General features: G+C 35.1%; 1 protein-coding gene across 2 annotated transcripts in view; it reads right to left on the bottom strand.

The window, feature by feature from the left end:
- The window catches only part of MTBP (MDM2 binding protein), a 75,502-nt gene that overhangs the window by 50,081 nt on the left and 2,350 nt on the right, over window positions 1–23,071 (bottom strand). For both annotated transcript variants that reach the window (XM_021088982.1, XM_001924836.4), the window contains exons 3-11: window positions 19,531–19,604; window positions 19,283–19,434; window positions 17,278–17,336; window positions 15,760–15,904; window positions 14,566–14,683; window positions 12,576–12,710; window positions 11,182–11,276; window positions 10,298–10,370; window positions 6,536–6,653 (exon numbers count right to left, since the gene is read on the bottom strand). In XM_021088982.1, coding sequence (XP_020944641.1) covers window positions 6,536–6,653; window positions 10,298–10,370; window positions 11,182–11,276; window positions 12,576–12,710; window positions 14,566–14,683; window positions 15,760–15,904; window positions 17,278–17,336; window positions 19,283–19,434; window positions 19,531–19,604 — 969 coding nt within the window. The remainder of the gene's footprint in view (window positions 1–6,535; window positions 6,654–10,297; window positions 10,371–11,181; window positions 11,277–12,575; window positions 12,711–14,565; window positions 14,684–15,759; window positions 15,905–17,277; window positions 17,337–19,282; window positions 19,435–19,530; window positions 19,605–23,071) is intronic.

A 23,071-nucleotide genomic window follows, 5' to 3' on the forward strand; every position in this document is an offset into this window, starting at 1 on the left:
TCTAAGATAAGCCTTTAAAATCCTCTTAAAACTGCATTAGCTGCTTTCCATAAATTTGATATGTTTGTTTCTATTTTCATTAACTTTATTCTTATTTTTAGTCTTTTGTCTTTTTAGGGCCACACCAGTGGCCTATGGAAGCTTCCAGGCGAGGAGTCAAATCGGAGCTGTAGCCGCTGGCCTATGCCATAGCCACAGCAACACGGGATCCAAGCTGGCTCTCATGGATACTAGTCGAGTTCGTTAACCACTGAGCCACAACGGGAACTCCCTCACTTTAATTTTTAACTTGACCCATGGGCTATTTAGAATTGTGTTATTTGATTTCCAAATATTTAAAGTATTTCTCAAAATTTCTTTCTGTTGCCAATTTCTAATTTAATTCCATTGCAACTAGAGAATGCGCTGTGTATTATTTCTACCCTTTTAAACTTACTGAGCCTTATTTAATGGCCTAACATATATATGGTCTCTCCTAAAGAATGTTCTATATGTGCTTGAAGAGAACAAGTATGTTGTTGAGTGGTATGTTTAATAAATGTTAATACAGCAAATTGGCTGATTGTATTCACTACTGAAATCCTAGCACCTAGTATAATGCCCTAAACACAACAGACACACAATAAATATATGCTGGACTGAAAGAATACTTTGTCTCTGACACTGAAATCTCTATCAAAATCTTTATCCAAGTCCTTTACCTTTTCTCAAGATGAAAATTCTTTACAGATCAGTTACCACTGAGTCATTTTAACTTAGTTTCAGCTCACTATTTTGACATATCACTTTTATCACACTGATTTGAATATGAAAAAGGCACAAGCTTCCTTAATTCATAACACTTCATTAGTCCTTATTAATAATTTCCTCCCAGTACCTTCAAAATGTTTCCTTTCAAAAGAATTCCAATTAAAAAAAAAAATAAGGCAACAACAAACCTCATGATTGTAAAATGATCAGGGAGGACCTGTAGATAGACTTAGGTGGAAATTCTGATTTCCCCCTGTGATCTTAGAGAAGTTTCTCGATTTCTCTGTACCTAAGCTTTTTCATTTATAATAAAAAGGCAATAATCAACATCCAATTTTTTGACAAGTTCACAAAACATCTCTGTGAACATATGGTAAGATCAGCTCTTTTCATTATACAACTGGATGTTCTTTCTTTCTTTTGTCTTTTTTTTTTTTTTTTTTTTGGCCATTTCTTGGGCTGTTCCTGTGGCATATGGAGGTTCCCAGGCTAGGGGTCGAATCGGAGCTGTAGCTGACAGCCTACGCCAGAGCCACAGCAACGTGGGATCTGAGCTGCGTCTGTGACCTACACCACAGCTCACAACAACGCCGGATCGTTAACCCACTGAGCAAGGGCAGGGATTGAACCCACAACCTCATGGTTCCCAGTCAGATTCATTAACCACTGTGCCACGACGGGAACTCCACAACTGGATTTTCAATACAGGTTTTAAATATAGAAGCTTTTCTTCAGAAATGTTATAGGGTTTAATTGTGTTTGTTGATACAGTTTACATTTTTCTCTGTTCCATGATACTTTCTGGGTATTTAATTGTAAAATCATTCTTTTGATACTCTTAAATTTAAGCATATTTCAAACTTGGCAAAGTTTTTCTATTTTAGACCAAGCCACATGAACCACTGATATTTAACAATTTTTGATATACAAATATAGCAATACCATATGGTTCAAACTAATACATATGTATTATGTATTATCCTTCCCTTTGTTTCATCGAGGGATGGTACATTAAATGCAAGAAACCAATAAAAACTGGAGCACAAATTTTGCTTCACATTGCAGTCCATTCAAAGTCTTTCTTTACTTTCCCTTTCCCAGACATCAGTTATTACTAATTGGAAATACACTATATATTTCACTTTTTAGTTAGCAAATATTTTTCAGTACCTATTAAGTGTCAGGCACTGTTCCAGGCACTGAGAATAAAGGAATGAATAAAAGTAAAAAAAAAAAAAACTTTCTCTTGTCCTTTCTCACTTCTACTGAGAGAAACAGACACACATTTAGTATATTAGATGGTGCTAAGTACTAAGAAGAAAGAGTAGAGCTGGGAAGATGGAAATAATGTCAGGAGAAGACTCTTTGCAATTTTAGATGAGATGGCAAAAATTAGGACCCGAGTAGCAAAGTGACTTTAGGGTAAATGTTCCCCAAAACTGAGAGACCTAGCCATATGGCTGTCTAGGATATGAACTAAACATATTCACCTCCACTATCATGTAAACTCCCCAAGGGCAAGTTCTTTGTTCAATTTACTGCTGGCTCAGCATGTTAAACAGTGCCTACTACATTGTAGGTACTCAATAAACATATCTGTTGAAAAGCTGATTATTTCATGCATATTCAGACAATGTGTATAAATGCTGACATTCACACTCCAGGAGTTGCTGTTTGTATTACAGATGGCAGCATAACAACCTCTGTACACCTTCTTTTTCTTCTGTAACATCCCTTGGGATTTTTTTCTATCTGGTTGCTACTATATACAATGTCATAATAAGTAAGATCGTGTTACTTTTCAGTATCTATTTTCTATGTTACAGTGTAAGTTTCAGGAGAGGAGGAGCCATGTCTGCCTTGCTCACCACCAACCCACAGATTATAACACCGTGTCTGATGTATAGTAGCTACTCAATCTACAAAAAAATGAACCAAAGCTATGACTGACTGACTGAATGAATGACAAGATAATGAAGGCATAAAATCAAGAAACAGTATAAAGTTTACTCTGGAAGATACGGGACATGTGAGGCAACAGTAGAGAACAATGGGCATAATTCAGTAGATTACGGAGAAATGGTCTTGATTTATGAGGCTGATCTGATAGATAGTTCATATCTTACCTGGTAGCCAGAGTGGCTATTAGTAGTAGCAATATGAATAGAATATGAAGTTTTCCTATGTAAGAGCTATCAAACCTTTCGCACTAGCTAACACCTGGCTACTCTTTAGAAAAGAAGTTCTGTCAATGGGATAAATAATTTCCCCTACAGAAAGGGTTATGGGTAGAAGAGAACTTAATAATCAACTGTCTTCTTTAATTGTTTCTACTTCTAAGATTAAAAAAAATACCCTAAAGTGTCAGCTTAATCAGCCCTTAATGATACAGACTAATCAGTAATCAACAATCCAGCTTTGAAAACTTTCATGTGATGTACATGTCTAATTATTATTCAGAAGTTACCAATATTAATCCCCAAATTTCAAGAGGTGATAATTTAAAAAAAATCAAATCAAGTCACATGGTAAGGTATTTTTTTAAAGTTGCAATGAAAATCATGTTAAAAAAAAAACAAACTAAGAATATATCAAAATAAATAAATTATCTTGGAAAAAACTACAAGGGGAAAAATAAATAATGAGCTGACCAGAACATACTCAAGTTTGGTTAGGAGATGCCATTATTCAATTCATATTAATAAGTCTTAAACATATATAATGTTGAGAAATAGATAAATATTATCCTGGGATTTCATGTAGCATAGTGAAATTGACTCTACTACCACCCAGTAAATCTATTTCTGATTTTGCTTTAACATCTGCCAAAGTCACCAGGTATATACTTATTCCCTGTGAGCTGAGAAGGGTTAAGGCTGCATTTCTTCATGAATTAGTATAGAGCAAGAGGCTACATTAACGACACCTTTTTCTGCAGGAAGTTTTGCTGAACTCTTAAGCTATGACAGATCATACACCCTGGAAGCATCCTCCACTTCACTTTTACCCTGCTGGCTAAACAGATTTATGATGATTTTTCAAAGTGCCTTTCTCACTTGATTATACATTTCACAAAGAAGAGGGCAATGCAAGTGTAAGAATCCTATTTGAGTCCTTTATTTCCCACACCTTGCACCATACTCTAAGACACAACGAATGGTATTTTCATGCTGATGTTAACGATTATAACTCTTTAAGGTCTTTCAATTACCATTTATTAAACAATTTTCTAACTTTTCCTCTACTTTAACTTAAATTCAGGTATTTCAAGAGGTTCTGTCCTTGGTTCTCTTCTCTAGTCAAGTTGTCTGTTTTTTTTTCAATCACCCGTAAGGTTTCCGCTATTACCTTTACACACCCATGGTGAGCTTTGACACAGGTGGTCTCCCAGTATCCAGACTCTTGTATAGTCACTTCCCTCTTGAATCTAAGCCATTCTTGTTGAGTAGATTTAAATAACAGAACACAGCAGAAGTGACACTTGGCCAGTTTGGGAACCAAGCCTTAAAAAGTCCCGGCAGCCTCAATTTTTATACATTTTGGAATCTTGAGTCACCATGTAAAAATTCCAGCTAACCTGCTACAGAGATCCCAAGAAAAAAGCATGAAGCAAGGAAAAGGCATTGGGACTACACGGAAAGAGAAAGACCATTGTCCCTGTAGCCATCTGAGCCCAACTTCAAACAACCTCCAAGCTCAGCGCAGCCAGGTATAAATGACCGCTGGTAAGATCAGGAGAACCAACCAGCTACACTTAGCTCTAACTACAGAAATATGTTTGCTCTTTTAAGCCACTTAGTTTTTAGGGTGGTGTGGTATAGAACAGATAAACAAAAGAGCTGGTAAACTAAAAATCTAAACCACCTACCCTGACCACTCTCTAAAGACATAGATCTAAATTTCACACTCTAGATTTATCCATGTAGATACTATCTGCATTTCAAATTCAACATTCGCTAAAATAGATTTCAATATCTAACCTATCTCCTATAAAGTACTGTAATAAGCTATTCATTTTAAAAGTATATTTCTCAGAATTCTAGGGCTCTAGAGTATCTCTAGAAATTTATTTTAGAACAATCCAAGTAGATATGTTTCAATTCTAGTTCTTAGTCCCATCTTATAATGGGTCACGAAAACTAATCATAAGCTCAAGATCAAATTATTTTCCAATTAAAACATAAAACACTTAATACTGAAAGTACAAAGGAAATACTTTATTTATTTATTTGTCTTTTTTTGTCTTTTTAGGGCCGCACCTGCAGCATATGGAGGTTCCCAGGACAGGGGTCTAATCAGAGCTACAGCTGCCAGCCTATGCCGGAGCCACAGCAATGCCAGATCCGAGCCACGTCTGCAACCTACACCATAGCTCACGGCAACGCCGGGATCCTTAACCCACTGAGCAAGGCCAGTGATGGAACCCGAAACCTCATGGTTCCTAGTCGGATTCCTTTCCTCTGCGCCACCATGGGAACTCTAAAGGAAATACTTCAGTTATGGGACTTCGGATAAGTAACTTGAATATTCTGACCCACAATTACTTCATGAAATACTAGTTAGGATTTAAATAACCTGATTTTACATTAGAAATTAATGACATCCTGAATGTAACAGATTATTAGAGAGACAACACCGTGCAATGATTAAGAAACAGTGTCTGGTTTCGAATTTGCGGAGAACTTACAGGGCTACTAACTGGCAGAGCAGGATCTGAACCAAGATTCTGCCAGTTAATAGCTCTATAACGTCTCTAAGTCCCAATTTCCTCATCTGTTAAATGCGTATAAATATAAGTTTATAAGGTTATTATAAACATTAAATGAATCAAGATTTCTAATGTACTTAGAATACTGCACAGCATACAAAAACTATTAAATAAAATAAAATTTCTTCAGAAAACTATAATCATAAGCTTTTTTTTTTTTTTTTTTTTGTCTTTTTGCTATTTCTTTGGGCCGCTTCTGCAGCATATGGAGGTTCCCAGGCTAGGGGTCTAATCGGAGCTGTAGCCGCTGGCCTACGCCAGAGCCACAGCAACGCGGGATCCGAGCCGCGTCTGCAACCTACACCACAGTTCACAGCAACGCCAGATCGTTAACCCACTGAGCAAGGGCAGGGACCGAACCGGCCGCCTCATGGTTCCTAGTCGGATTCATTAACCACTGCGCCATTACGGGAACTCCCGTAAGTTTGTTTTTTTAACATACCATATAATAAATTAACCACTTTATTTCCATAAATTTTATTCCTGAAATGTCTCAGGGAACCCATTTTTAATATAATTAGCTATCTAATTAACCAAAATTTCTGCTTCTAGAACACTGATATTTGATGAATAAGGTTGTACTTATGTTGTAGTAGGTTGTCAGATAAATAAAAATTTTTAAATGATGTGGGTCCTTTTTATTTATTTATTTTTCTTTTTAGGGCAGCATATGTGGCATATGGAAGTTCCCAGGCTAGGGGCTGAATCAGAGCTGCAGCTGCCAGCCTATGCCACAGATACAGAAATGCCAGATCTAGGCCACATCTGCGATCTACACCACAGCTTGCAGCAATGCCAGATCCTTAATCTACTGAATAAGGCCAGGGATCGAACCAATAGCAACATGGATATTAGTCAGGTTCTTAACCCACTAAGCCACAACGGGAACTCCTGGGTCATTTTTAATCAGTAGTAATAAATATTATATTTTCTCATAAAGAAATGTTATCTCCATTTCAAATTTGATAAATACATTATTTATGTTGCACCAGTAAAACTTAAAAATGTACTGCTTACCGCTGATTGTTTTAGGCTTTTTAGCTACATATTCCTTCCATTTTCTTGAACTGAGTTGGTTGGGAGGAGGAATAAGTATGCTACTAATTGTACATGGCAATACAAAAAGAGCACCAACCTGCATAAAACAGAACATATTTTTAGTGACTGCACATTAATTCAACTCTAAAATAGTGTCATCTGACAATTTTCCACTCATATTTCACCTACGTAACACGTATTTAGTAACACTCTCTAAGACTTCATCTATAAAAATTAAAAAAACCAAGGCCAAAAAACAGAGAAAAGTATTCAAAGCTACAAGCATTCCTTTTCCTTCCACTAACTCATATTAACTCTGAAAACCTTATTCACAATACTTAATTGAAGTTTAGGTTGTGGCTGTAAATTTCTTTGCAAATCTGCAAATCAAATTCTATTCTTAAAAGATTTTGTCATACTCAGCCATGATTTTATAATCTTTTGACTTGATGGATTATTGCTCTGGCTTCAAAATTAAAATCTAAAGGCAATTTTATTTGTTTGTTTGTTTGTTTTAAGTCATTTTGGTCGCACCTACAGCACGCAGAAGCTCAGGAGCAGGGATCAAACCTGCCCCACAGCAGTGACAATGCTGCACCATCTGGGAACTCCTAAAAGCAATTTTAAAACTTTTGTTCCTAGATAGAAAAGACTTAATGTTAAAAGATATAAAATTCAGAGAAACCATGAATCATATGCCAGAAAACATACAGCAGCTTCTAACTGATTTACGAGCAAAACTCAACTTATTCATCTTTGTATTCCCAGGACTGGGCACACAGATGTTCACTAAATATTTGTTCTCCCAAACCCACCATAATATATTTAGGCAAATTTCTAGTTTGATTAAGCACTGAATAAAATAAACTGCAACTCTGAAAGCTATATTTTGCCTGTTATTTTAGAAATGTAAGCTGTAAAATCAGCACATCCCAATAAATATATATTTTAACTTTGTGGAAATTTAGGCAGGACATTTGCAATAGATCTCAAATCTAACACAAAATCACTTTTAACTGTCCTACATAGATAGATGGATTATATGAGATATGTAATACAAAGCTAATTAATACTTTTAATTACTATTTTTACTTATATATTCTATTAGGTGTAAAATAAGGAAGGTAAAATTAAATATGCTTATTTTTTATTATAGCCAAAACCTTTTTTAAATCAAATGTATTTTACATAGCAAAGCATTAGACATTAAAAATAAAATTATTTAGCAATAGAAAATAATCATTAACTATAAAAGATATATGCTTAATTTTCTAAACACTAAGTCCCAGTTCTTCCTTCTTGCATAAGTAAGACTTCTTAGCCCAAAATGCAGGACAAACCTGCCTGGCCGAAAAGCTAGACAAAGCAGCAATGTGAGTATGCCAGATCAGGGCCCAGTTACAGCTTAACAATTATATAACTGTTTATAATTACAGTTACAGCTTAACAATATAGAGATGCTAAATGCAGTTCAATGCATTACTTAAAACTTGATATAATGTATCCTGGCCTATCAGCTAAAGAAGTGACCACATTTCTGAGACAGCTTATTTTTTTTAATGGCTGCACCTGTGGCCTATGGAAGTTCCTGGGCCAGGGATTGAATCCAAGCCACAGCTGAGACCTCTGCCACAGGTAAGGCACAGTGAACCAAGCTGCTGCAGTCAGATTCTTCACCCACCATGCCACAATAGGAACTCTGAGAAAGCCTATTTTCAAAAATAAAAATAAGCATTTCTAAATCCCATAAGCTGTAATTCCCTACAAAACAAATGTATTTCAATCGTTTATACTACATTTACAGCAAACTTGGATTCTGAAAACGTGTTCTCACTCATACACTAATCATTAGATATACTGAGACTTAAGGATGATCTATTCCAGAATTTATTTTTTCCTTCTAGGGGCTCACCTGTGGCATAGGGAAGTTCTCAGGCTACAGGCTGAATTATAGCTTCAGCTGCTAGTCTAACACAAGCTCAGTGCTCAACCCACTGAGCAAGGCCAGGAATTGAACCCTCATCCTCATGGATACTAGTTTGGTCCTTAAGCCACTGAGCCACAATGGGAACTCCCCTATTCCAGAGTTTAAAAGCCAAATATTTCAAACCTGAGTTTCAAAATCTTGATGCAATCTTTTCAGCAGGCAAACCCCAAACAAACCAGCACTATGGTAATCATGTTTTCAGCCTTATAAATTCTCCTCTTAAAAAAAAATATTCCCTGGCCATAAGATTAATAGATATTATGGTTCCCAAACAACGGGATCTTGTCTTTATTTAATCTAATAAAACAAGTTTCCCTCCAAAAGGCTTATTCTTATTCAGGGGCAACATTTTTTTTAAGCTCAATAGTGGTCTTAGAATCACATAAATCACTAGAATTGAGGCACTATGACAGCTTCCTAAGGTGGGACCTTGCCCACTCTATTCTCTCCAGTACTTGCAACAAGCAACTGGCAGGCAGTCCAAAAATAAAAGTTGAATAAATAAATGATTATTTCACAGAATAAGCAGGTAATTCAATTGTTTTTCAAAAATGTAAAAGACTAATTTTGACCCAATGTAAAAGGAAAATGAGCCACTTCACATTGAGAGATACATTAGCCAAATGACATAAGATATGTTTCTAAAATGTATCCCTTTTGCTGCATTAAAGTAGGAACACATACTTAAAGTTCCATTTATTTGTCCCTTACTGATAAAATATAGCCCATTTTTTATAGTCATTGTCCAAGAAGCAATAACAATGACAACCTAATACAACAAATTTAAAATAAAACAAGTGAAAACACAACATTAATACATATCAATAGTTTAGCTTTCTTCTTGGATTAGTCAAAAAACTGTTAAATAAAATTTCTTCAGAAAACTGTAATAACAAAATTTTTTTTGTATACCATATAATAAATTAACCACTTTATTTTCATAAATTTTATTCCTGAAATGTCTCTAAGGAACCCATGTTCAATATTAATTAGCTATCTAATTAACCAAAATTTCTGATATTTTATGAATGAATAAGGTTGTATTTACTTTATGTTGCAGTAGGTTGTTAAATAAATAAAAATTTTAAAATGATGCGGGTCCTTTTTATTTATTTATTTTTTCTTTTTAGGGTGGCATATGCAGCATACAGAAGTTGTTAGTAAATTAAAAAAAAAAAAACTGTTTTTGACTTTAGATGATTCCACTGAAAGTTCTTTATGTTGTAGTTAAAAATTTTAAATATACCAATATTATCATATCATTGTTTCATATATATATATAAACCTACTGAAATAGCTAAAAATCTTCTAAACATCACCAGAATTAAAGAAGAAAAACTTTCAGCTTACAAATTAGTGAAAATTTAAACACTTTTTTCATTTCCACCTACCTATTCTACCATGAAAAAGATAATGAAAGCATACAAATATCTCTCTACAGAATTGAAATTAGATGTGAAAGGAGTCGGCTAATAATAATCTCATGTGTTCTAAAATTTTAAAACTTAAAAGCAATTACCAATTATGAAGCTTATTTCTGAAAATCTTTTCTAAAAGAAAATATCACTTCATGACTGCAGAGGACTTTGGAGTTATTATGAAAAGTCCAATTTATCTTAATATGTATTAGGACCAAAACCATGTTATTAGGGAAACTAAACCCTCACACAAAAGCAGATTTTTAAAAATACACTCCCTTTTCTCACACATCCATAAATGTTAAGTTAAAAACAGAACAAAAAGAACACCCATACCTTGCCATTCAGAGAAGAAATCTGCTCCAACAGCAACTTCGAATTCTGTTTGGTATTGTTTTTTGTCAACCCTCTGTACTAAAGAGTTAAAGAAACAATGGAACAGTAACTGTGAAATAATTCTAGTCCCTAAAATGAGTTTGATTCTCCAATTCACAGGGTGCTTCAATTAATTTATTAAAAATTTTAACTGTAGGAACTCACAATTACTCCTTTCCTGAAGGATAATTAGTTTTCTGACTTTGAAAATATACCAAGAGACAGTGCTACTAGGAATGGCATTACTATAAACTATTAGAACAAGAATGTGTAAAAACTGGAGCTTTTGAAAAAAATTCCAGGACACTATGCTGGTGTTTGATTTTCCACCACCAACAAATTCTTTTTATACAAAATATTTGGCTCTTAGTTGCAACTTCTTAGATATATTTCCTTAAAACAGAGTCTAAAATATGTTAATATTTGCAGATATATGTGATAGTATTCACATTTACTTAAGTATTTAAAAAGATACAGTGGACGGGCACTTACATAGCCACCCTGCCAAAAGCAAGAGAAACATCTGAACATTCCAGTAGCATACAAATTATCTGGGTTTTCTTCAGATTCCTTACATTTCTCCCTCTTCCCTAGCCCATAAGTAACGAGTAACAATTCCAGGAAGTCTTCTGCCTTTTCTAGAGGCATAAACATAGTAGCTGACAAAGGATGTTTTTTCGCTAGTTGTACAACTTCTCTTAAAACAATGGCAGTGAAAAGTATACTGCTATTATAAAAAAGGAAACAACAAAAGTATGGTCATCTCTTTAAGTGGTGGTACCAGGAAACACTGTACTTGACACAGAACATCGGGTTTATAACGAACATGTAAATGAAAAGGATACAACTCAAATTCAATGTCCGACATATAGCAGGAAGGCAGATCTGATAACATTATCATCTGCACAAATTCTAAAGCAGGGCCATAATAATGAAAAACCTGTAAGAGAAATTAAAATTATGTAATACTTTACTAAAAATAAAAGTGAATAATCTTTAAAATGGGTCTTAAGAAGTAGGTATGTATCCGTTATACAAGCCAAATGCTTAATCCTCTATAGCCAACAAGAATTTCTTCCATTTCAACTCTACCCTTTGAGAGTGGAGAGAGAGACATGGCAATTCCTTAGTAACGGAAAAGAGTTTTAACAGGAAGAAAATGATTTTGGAAAAGAGACAAGCAGCAGAGACAAGAGTTCTCAACGTTCCTGTTTATCTTTGGCAAGACAGGTGAGCCAAGAGGCTAGGATGTTGAGGAGGGTGTGCAAAACTGAGAATGAGAGAAAACACACTCTAGGATGAACAGTGACTGGCATGCTGAGACTTTTTTGTTTTAAAGAAAAAAGTCCCTGGAGGAAATACTGTCGTAATTAAAGAGAGAACTAGTGAAGCCAAGAATATATATTAACAAAGAAAGTTCCACTCAGAGACATAAAATTCAATATTTCTTTGGGTAGAGTCAAAAACTAGTCTAAGAGTGAGCTAGTTAAGGAGGCATTTCAAGTTGGGGCTAGAGTGCCTCACAAGAAGGACAAAGAAAAGCAAACACATCTTCAAACAACACACAGTTTTAAACCTGGAGAAAGCTGAGCAATTTCACCATATATGATTATGTGCACGTATGTGTATGTCTACTATACCATACTTCCTTCAAACTGAGTCTTAGGAAAGTCACAAAGTAAAGATCAAATCAAAGGTGGTTTCTGGAGTTCCCATCGTGGCTCAGTGGTTAATGAATCTGACTAGCAACCATGAGCTTGCGGGTTCGATCCCTGGCCTTGCTCAGTGGGTTAAGGATCCAGTGTTGCCTTGAGCTGTGGTGTAGGTTGCAGACACAGCTCGGATCCAGAGTTGCTGTGGCTCTGGTGTAGGCCGGGGGCTAGAGCTCCCATTCGACCCCTAGCCTGGGAACCTCCACATGCCACAGGAGCGGCCCAAGAAATGGCAAAAAGACAAAAAAAATAAAAATAAAAAAATAAAAAAGGTGGTTTCAGGTCTATACTGATCTAAAGTTAGGATCATTCCATTTTTAAAATAATCCAAAACAATGATAGTCTTGCCTCTGTTCAATAGTGATAACAGAGTAATTTAGGCACTTAATTATAATTACAATTAAAATTATGCAAGTGAGCATGTTTAAGCACATATATTACTAATGTTAATTGAAGATTCAAACATATCTTGTAGGAATAAAATATTCATGAATGGATGATTACAAAATAAATTAAATATACATTACCTTTGGCAAAATACTCTTATCCTTTGATGCTATTATCTTTTTGTCAAGAAAGCAAGTTTTTAAATTAGATGTACTAAAATTCTTAGCAGTGACTCCCTTTAAACAAAATTCAGGAAAACTAATTTCACACCCAAACTGGAAAGAAACCAAGAGAACACAGTTACAGGCAGCATGAAATGAGTTACAAAGATTAACACATCTTATTGTAATGTAAAAGCTGAGGGGAACACCATATATAAATTCGTGTTTGATGCCTTAGCTCAAAATGCAATTCTTCCACTTATGTACACATCATTCATATTTCAACTTCACACATGAATTGTTCATGAAAAGCTCTCCTTGGCCTTTCACTAGCCCCTAAGAGTCTCTTAAGTCTGTTCTCTTCAATCATAGAACCAAACCATCCCCTTCACAGTATCAGTATCTGCTTTCTACTAGTCTGCAAGTTCTATAAAAATAGAACTTTTCTGAGAAAGTAGAATAGTTTGTTTCATCTACTACTGGGTCCTTAGGGCCGTGCCACACACAATATAAGTTATTGGTGAGAAGGTCAATTCCTGCTGAAGCAGGGTAGTAACAGTAATGCTAACAACAATAGCTCACACTTACTGAGGCGTTACTTTGTGCTTTAAATAATTTAATCCTCACCAAAAAATCTATGAAGTAGTACTCTTATGCCTATCTTACAGATGGAGATAACCATGCCACCAAGAGGCTAAATATTACCTAACATGTCACACAAAACTAACAAGAAATAGAGCTGGGATTTAAGGCAGGCAATCAAACTCTAGAATCTATGTCTGTAATCCCTATGATGCACCTAGGCTAAAAGCTATTCTCCACCAAAAAAAAAAAAGAAAAGAGAAAAAAAAACGGATTTCAAGTTTAAATGCAGCCTGTGAAGATACAGACATTTAATTTCCTATCCATAACAGAATAAAAGAATACAGAACCCTGCCATTATTTGTCTGTGTGTAGACATGCCATTTCAAAAAATGTATACAAAAGCAATTCTTCTAGCTAACTTCATCCTGCATACTCCTAGCAGACTATAGTGGTGTCTCCACTAAAACCACTTGCAGAGAAGGTTTATCTGCAGATTAAATTTTCCCAAGATAAGGAAGAGCTAGCATGCAAATCAACAGGAAGGACTCAGTCACATTAATTCCTGTGGTCTTATTCGAGGTTTTATTAAACCATAATTAAGGGTGAATTGAAAAGGATGAAAAAGCCTAGTAATTAGTGCAATAAATCTTTATAGGAATGCAAGGTGTTACTTATACTTCTACACAAACATCAAGAAACTTTGTTTCAGTTCTGCCTATAGACAAAAATACATAAAAATACAAGGAATGCTTATTTCAACACGGATACAATGTCAAAAATCACTAAACATTCATTCACAGTAAGAGATTTCTTACTCTTAGAATTGGAGTCTCATAGAAATTTAAGATTAGAGGGGTTCCATTAACTCAACTATAGTTGAGAAATGTGGGGTCTAATAAGGCAAAAAAAGGAAAAATTGTTGAAAATCAGCTAGCTAGTAGCAGTCACTTAATGCGGTATTATGGATAAGAGAATATGTTCTAAGTAGTCTTCTAGCAGTTTACACTTGCAATGAAATAAAGCAGCTTAGATAAACATGAACCCAACTATGATCAAACTCAATGTTTTAAAAGAATGTTGCACTCTAGAACTGCAGTGTCCAAACCATAATCACAGTCACTAAATTTAATTAAAATAAAGTTAATTCAGTTATTCCTTTGAAGTAGTTACATATAAAGTGCTAGCTAGTAGCAACATGAAGCCGGTGGGCTACTATAGTAGAATAAATTCAGAACATTTCTATTATCAAAGAAAGTTCTATTTAGATAGTGCTTTTCTAGAACATCTTTATGTGGTACATTTTTAAGATTCATTGAAACTATCTGTGTTGTAAATAAAGGTGAAAAGCCTGCTTTGCAAACAGTGATAACAGAAATCCACTTACCTTCCTTTCCCATATCTGAATTTTTCCCCTCCACAATTCCTTTGAATCAATGGCATTTCTGAGATCTTCTAAAGATACAACATTAGCAGAAAGATATTCTGCAATTTTCTGACAACTTCTATAAATAAAAGTTTATGATAATTAAATATGGGATTTTATATTTTATATAGATTTGAGGATTACAGTTAACTATAAGCCAAACAGGCAAAAACATAAAGCTTATAATGCTACTTTTCTCTACAAATATTACAGAACATTCATTAAGTCAGTCTCTGAAGAAGCTGCTGTCACATGTTTATTTAATCTCAACATCTCCATGAGTTATCTTTAATACTGCAGATGAACAGATCTTCCTGTTATTATGATATTGGCTTTAACAAGTCAGATGTACACATATGTACACACATACACACAGACTGAATGAATCAATTCCTATCTTCAAAAGGAACTGCTTTTCTAAATAGTTCCCGTATAGTTTTGTATGGAATTCCATTATCGCACTTGTCACAAACTATGAAGACTATTTGCATTCCTGTCCCTCCCTTTATTTCAATGAAAAAGATCAAATCTCACTTTCTTAACTCATCAGTATATATTGCTGTGTTTGGCATAAAGATAGTGCTCAATACTTACTGAATGAAGAAAATCATGAAGTCAATACTTATAAAACTACTTAGAGAATTTTAAGTATATATACAAATGATCCTTAATACACAAATGTACAAATGATCCTTACTAAAATGTCATAAGCAGTATATATTTATTTCTATATTGCACATAAAGCAAAAAACAAATAGGACATTATGCATTTTCTGTATCCATGTATTCAGGGTATTTATCATGGTGCTCAGTGGACAATACAAACCTATTTAAAAACACACAACGTGTTTGGAGAATTAATGCCCAATAACAGTTATAAAACAACATCAATAATATCTTCTAAAAACTTAAGACTTCTCAGAAACATAAAGTATGAAATGAGAAAAATCTAAGTTCTCTTTCTTTACATTTTTTTTATTACAGTTGATTTATGATGTTAGGTTCTTCTCAATAGATAAATCTCTCATCACAGTATAACAAAACTATCTTGTCATATTTTAAAAACTTCAAATGCTGAGTCTATTAAAACAGGGTAGCACGTTGATTGCAAAAACAGACAACAGATAGGAATCAGATATGAACAAAGAAGCTTACATTTCACAGTGGTTTCCTGCTATAGTAATTTTTGCTGAATACCATTCTTTCAAATGTTTTAATGCTCCAACAGCAGGCAAACAATCTCCTAATTTAGGAGGATCTTTGTCAGAAGGCAAGAGTATTATATCTATCATTGCTCTACCTAAAAAGAAAGAAAGGCATTTTTGTAATTTTTAAACAATGTTAGATCTGAAATGCCTGAAAACAGTACTCTGAACAATTGAATTCTATGTTTATTTAGAAGATAAGGGATGATTTTAACTTCAATTTTCTGAAATTCTTCAAAACAATATGCATCTTTAGGAGTTCAGAATTTTTAAATGTTCATCATTTGATTTAAAGCCATGTTCTTCTGAAATAGCTAGCATATGCCAGAAAAACAGGGAACTATAATTACTTGCCAATTATGCACCAGTGGTTAATTATACATTGCTCCTGAGATCATCAATGCTATTGTTGTACTGAACAGAGAAAAAAAAGCCTGTGTAGTTCATTATAGTTTTCTATACTTGATTTCGTTATACAAAAGGGAATGAATCAGTATAAAGTTGTAATGTTTAAATAAATTTTTTCTCTTTTTAAAGAACAATAAAACACAAAACTCAATTACACTGACTATATCACTGGTACCTGAGAAAGGTTAACTTCATGAAACTTTAAATTTTCTAAAATCATAAATTTAGTAAAGGACCAGAAAAATCAAAATGAAAGAAAAACCAAATAAAAATTTGATAAAGTATTCCAGTTTGCTGAAACAGCAACTGTGCATTCCAATGCATGATTCTGAACTTCATAAAGAAAGTGTTATATTTATTTACCAATGTATTCAGCTAGTTTCCATATAGAATCTTTTACACTAAAACATAATCTTGAATATAAGGATTAGTCCTTTATGACAGTCACATGTGCTTCACTCATCACTGTATACTCGGCTCTGGGTACAATACTTGACATATAACAGACACAACAAACACCTGTTTAACAAACGACCTCCAGTGATAAAAACACTCAGAAAAGTAAACTCTTCAAAAGTACTTGTGGATGCCAAATTGTACCAAGCTTTAGGTGAATCAACTACTTGATTTGCACAAAGAAAAATGAACTTAACACAAAATATAGTTTGAGGAACAGTATGATGCAGTATTTGATAAAATATGCTTTTCATGAAACAAAAATAATGGATTGTGTAAAACAATGCTAAGACAAGGGCTTCTTTTACTGCATGACTTTCTACTTGATAATGTGGATAGTGACTTCACACCATTAAAAAATATTACCCAAATGATCTAGGTTAAAGAACTCCTTTTTCCAGGAGTTTATGGGACTAGTGTTCTACAGACCATTGTGGAAAACAAAGGTAGTCGAGTATATTTTTTAACAACTTCAAATAAAAAAATATTTTTTCATTTTGAACTTTAAAATTAGAAGTGAGAATGCAAGCATAAAGACTAAATTTTTCATCCATTTACAGAAAGTTTAAGATACAAATTATTGCAAGTAGTCATAATATATTACCAGGAGCAGGAAGTTTGTCTGATAACTGATGCAAATTTTCCGCAGATTCTTCATATAGCCTAAAATAAGAGCGTAGATCAAGAAAAAAAAATACACACATATTAATATATAATCATAATAGGTAATGTTAATTAAATGCATCTATGTGCTAGACACTGTTAAGCACGTTAGATGCACGATCTCATTTTACCCTCATGACAATCCCATGAGGCACCGCTAGAACACTGTTACCATCCTCCCTTTAATACTTCACCTAAAGTCCACATAAGCTGCAGGTGTGGAAACTGCGATACAAACCCCAAGCCCAAGTCTCAGCCATACCCCCCAGGCAAACAAACAACTGTAACAACAAAGAGGAAAAAAACCCTCCCTTAACTATATCTAGTATATCAAATATAAAAAAAAAAAAAAAAAGGAGTTCCCATCGTGGCGCAGTGGTTAACGAATCCGACTAGGAACCATGAGGTTGCGGGTTCGGTCCCTGCCCTTGCTCAGTGGGTTAACGATCTGGCGTTGCCGTGAGCTGTGGTGTAGGTTGCAGACACGGCTCGGATCCCGCGTTGCTGTGGCTCTGGCGTAGGCTAGTGGCTACAGCTCCAATTCGACCCCTAGCCTGGGAACCTCCATATGCCGCGGGAGCGGCCCAAAGAAATTGCAAAAAGACAAAAAAAAAAAAAAACTATATCTAGTATATCAAATATAAATCCTAATAGGCCAAACATTTTTCTGAACCTTAAAAGAAAGGTCCTATTAAGTACGCAAATGTATAATAAATAAATTATATGAATGGCATGTAACAGCCCTGAATGGAAATTATGATGCTCTTCTCCAATTCTTCCAAATCCCATTAGCTTATCCACACTATGAATTTTTTGCTCAAAATAGTTTATTATAAAACTGTAAGTGTACGAATAAAGGTACTTAAACCCTTTATTATAAACTCACTGTTTTCTAAAAAACGTAAGGCATCTTAGAGTAAAGCATAGTTTCCAAGCTCCCTCTTGTGGAAATAATTATTAGGTCACTTACTAGAAATAGTCACTTTTATACTTGCCATCTTAACAGTGGTGAGAAAACACCGGGAATGATAAGAGCTCTGAGGTTAGAAGGTATCTTAGAAATCATGTAAAAGGATCTTAGCACTTTATAGATAAGAAAATAAAGGACCAGGGAAGTTAAGCGACTGGCCCAAGATCATATAACTAGAGACCACTTCTACTAGTCTCTGTTTCAATGGCCTGGCATAGTTCTACAATGCTTCCCCTAGTTAATCAGTAAAAATATGATCTGGAACAGGAATACAATTTGAAAAGAGAAAAACAATTTTAAAGTCTGCACCAATTTACAGAAACATAATTTTTGGATATTAAAATAAAAGTAGTTTTTTGCAATGAAGTATTACAGAAGACTGAAATGACAGAAACTAATTGCGTCAGAGGTCTGACATTTCACAAAGAAAAAAAAAATCATCACAACTCACATCACCTGGATCACATTATATACTGTACCCCAGTTCAAAAAACCTAAAAGTCAATTCAATCAGCCATAGAATCCTCAGAAACTCTAAATTTTAAAGGGACCCGAAAGGCTGATGATACACAAAAATTGAAGAAATCATATATATCAGCCTCAAAGAGCAAAATGAAAATGATGCTGTGGTTTGAATGCCAGTTATCAACCTTAAGTCAAGCTTCTATTCAAGCTTTTAAAATACAGTATCAGGCAGAATTTTTCAAGAAAGCAACACATTAATTAAAATACCACTTTTTATGATTCCTGCAATTTCCTAAGCTTAAGAAACTAAATATTTTCAGATACCAATGTTTGCATTTTAAAGAATTTTATTCAAATAAAAGGCCCAAATTGCCTGCCTTCTAAAGTAAAGGGTTGAAAATTTGAATTACGTAAAATTCCCTTACTATAGCTGCAAAACACATCGAATCTTCACCCTCATGGCTAAAATATTTTATATTTTAAAGACATTACAGAAAGCAAATACGCATACTCAGCCAAGGATAATGATTCCCTGCTATTACTATCTTCTTCCTCAAAACATTCAACAGCACTCAAACATTCTTCGATGTTTGTTTGAAGAACATCTTCCATTTCATCTTTTTCCGTACCAAAATGCATCTCCTCCCAGTCAGAACTACAAAACTAATATACCAAAAGATTGCATTAAATAATGGGTTTGTGGAATTCTTGCTATCAACAAAAACATTCACTCGTGAATGTTTTCTTAATTTACATTACCTGATAAAATCCACATATTGCCTGCACTGCAAAGAACCACTTCTTGGAACCAGGTATACCGCCCACTGAACAGGCTGGAAACAAAATCATACTTATTAGAAGGCATGCCACAAATAAGCAGATGCTGCAGCATATATACTTAGAGAGCTATACAATTTTAACAACTATTACACAGTTATTTTAAGTTTTGGATATCATACTTATCCAAAATCATACTTATTAGAAGGCATGCCACAAATAAGCAGATGCTGCAGCATATATACTTAGAGAGCTATACAATTTTAACAACTATTATACAGTTATTTTAAGTTTTGGATATCTTGTACTGAATCCCATATATATATATATATATATATATGTATATACACACACACACATATATATGGGATTCAGTACAAGATTTTCTTTTTTTTTTTTAATTTTTTAGATTTTTTTTCTTTTGTTTTTTTAGGCCACACCTGTGGCATATGGGAGTTCCCAGGCTGAACTGGAGCTGCAGCTGCTGACTTAAGCCACAGCTATAGCAACATGGGATCTGAGCCGTGTCTGCAACCTACACCACAGCTCACGGCAACTCCAGATCCTTGGATCCTTAACCCACTGAGTGAGGCCAGGGATCAAACCCACATCCTCATGGATACTAGTGGGTTTATAACCGGCTGAGCCACAGCAGGAATGCCCCAAGATTTTCTGCTCTACTTATTATACAAAACAATCCCATCCTTTCCATGGCTTAAACTGACATCTATATGTTTTTTAATTTTTTTGTCTTTTTTTAATTACTCAACAAATTTATTACATTTATAGTTGTACAATGATCATCACAATCCAATTTTATAGGATGTCCATCCTACAACCCCAGCGCATCGCCCCATTCCCCAGACTGTCTCCTTTGGAGACCATAGGTTTTTTCAAAGTCTGTGAGTTAAACTGACATCTATATGTTGATGATTCCATAATATGTTTCTCCAGCTCTATTCTCCTTTGGAATTCTAGACACATGTATGCAATTTTTTTTTTTGCCACCGGATGCAGCAGCTTGATGAGGGTTCTCAGTTCCCAGACTAGGGATTGAACCCGGGCTGCAGCAGGGAAAGCACCAAGTCCTAACCACTAGACCACCAGGGAATTCCCACATGTATCCAATTTTTACAAAATATTTTCACTTTGCAGTCTTACAGGTAACTAACCACATGTTCTTTTGGGGGTGGGGGGGTGCCCCTACTACATGTATAAGTTCCCAGGCCAGGGATCGAACCGCCACAGCAGTGACCCAGGCCACTTCAGTGATAATGCCAGATTCTTAAACTGCTGTGCTACAAGAGAACTCACTAATCATGTTTGTAATTGAACATGTCATATTACATGAAAATCAAGTTCTCTATCTCACTAAAGGCCACCATCACACTATAACCCCAGTCAGAGATCTAACACCATCCTTGATTCCCTTCTCTACTTCTCCTCCTCTCTGAAATCACACCAATCTACCCTAAGTCATGGATTCTACCTCCACAATTTCCTTCAGTTCAATCCCTTTTTCCTCTACTCCAGCTGCCTCTCTCATTTCTCAGCTGGTCTGCTGCAGCAGCCCCCTCCCACCTATGATCTCCTCCAATCTGTCTACTATACTAATAGCCAGAATATATCAATAGCACAGATCTGATCATGTCTCTTCCGTCATTAAAGCCACTAATGTCTGCTAATTAATATTAGCAAAATGTCAAAACATCCTTATGGGAGTTCCCTTTGTGGCTCAGTGGTTAACGAACCTGACTAGGATACATGAGGAGTATTCGGGTTTGATCCCTGGCCTTGTTCACTGGGCTAAGGATCTAGCGTTGCCTGAGTTGGGGTGTAGGCTGCAGACATGGCTTGGATCCCATGTTGCTGTGGCTGTGGTGTAGGCTGGCAGCTGTAGCTCCGATACAACCCCTAGCCTGGGAACTTCCATGTGCTGCAGGTGTGGTCCTAAAAGCAAAAAAACAAAAACCAACAAACAAAAAAAACACCCTTTTGATATAACTTAAAAGTCCTCTACACAGCTATGTCAATCTCTCCAGCTTCATTCTAATTATAATCACATTGCACTTCTAGACCTGAGATTTGCCATATTACTGAAAGCAATAATCCTGGCATGGTGGGAAAGTCAATACAGGTAGTTCCTTCTTTGCATGGTTCCAATATACAGATTTCAATTGCCATGATTTAAATAACACTAGTCCCCTCAAAAAAATTCAGTTACCACGGTTTACTAATTAACTACAATCGTATAAAGTAAAACTTCTCTGCTAGTTTCTCAGTCCACAAATCACTCCATAAATAAAAGATGTATATCATGATCAGTGACCAATCACATTTCTGCTTTCAAAGTTTGTTGCTGATTGGTCACTGCACATCCATAACTCGTTTCACACATAAAGAGCAAAAAATGTAATTTTGTTGCCTCTTTCTCTCCCACTGATAAGTCCATGTGATATTTTACAGAAATGGATAATAGGAAAAAGGATCTGGCAAAAGAAAAAGTAAAGCTGAAAGCAAAGAAAAAAAAGTGGTAATGCTGAAAGTGATATTCAAACCTAACATAAATGGATTCTAGAAATAGTTGCTGTGATAAAAAATATTGTGACACACAAAATAAAGCTGTCCTAGAGAAAAAGATGCTGGCAAAAACCTTCACATTAAAGGAACTCAGACATATTTCACATTAAAAGTGCAAAGGATAAAACGCCGAAAGCTAATACAAACACACGAGTATGACAATTCACCAAAACACAGAGGAAATGCTCACTCTGTATCTTTTTTTTTTTTTTTTTTTTGGTCTTTTCAGGGCCGAACCCACTGCATATGGAGGTTCCCAGGCTAGGGGTCAAGTCGGAGCTGCAGCTGCTGGCCTATGCCACAGCCACAGCAATACCTGATCCAAGACGTGTCTGTGACCTACACCACAGCCCATGGCAATGCTGGATCCTAAACCCACTGAGTGAAGCCAGGGGTTGAACCCACATCCTCATGGATACTCGGATTCATTACCGACGAGCTACAACAGGAATTTTTCTTAACTTATATAACGTTGAGAGGTGGCAAGTACTGTTCAAACTACTTTGACAAGGTTTTTACAAAGAAATGAAACACCTGAACTCAATGTTTCTAATGTTTTAAATTACAGTGTAGGTAATAAACACTAATTTTTTTTTACTATTTTTTCATTTCCTATATGTTAATAACCAACAGTAAATGAGTTTTTAATGTTTTGACAAAAAATGTTAAAGGTCATGGGACAACTGTAAATTCCCCCATTGATTACTATATTAGGATTGCTTTGTATGGCTTCAGCTTGCAGAGTCACCTACATATTTCCACACTTCCATACAAACAAGGACTGACTGCATCAGAAACACAAAGTGAAAAGTTACTGTGAGAACTCCTGGAGGGCTCCCAGTAGCTCTTTTACATATACATTCAAGGCACAAATGAAAGGAAATCTTTCTTGCACTAATTGTAGTATGGACTTAAATTACACCAACTTGAAAAATTAATGAGA

Source organism: Sus scrofa, chromosome 4 (assembly GCF_000003025.6).
Source record: "Sus scrofa isolate TJ Tabasco breed Duroc chromosome 4, Sscrofa11.1, whole genome shotgun sequence".
In the NCBI taxonomy this organism is placed as follows: domain Eukaryota; kingdom Metazoa; phylum Chordata; class Mammalia; order Artiodactyla; family Suidae; genus Sus; species Sus scrofa.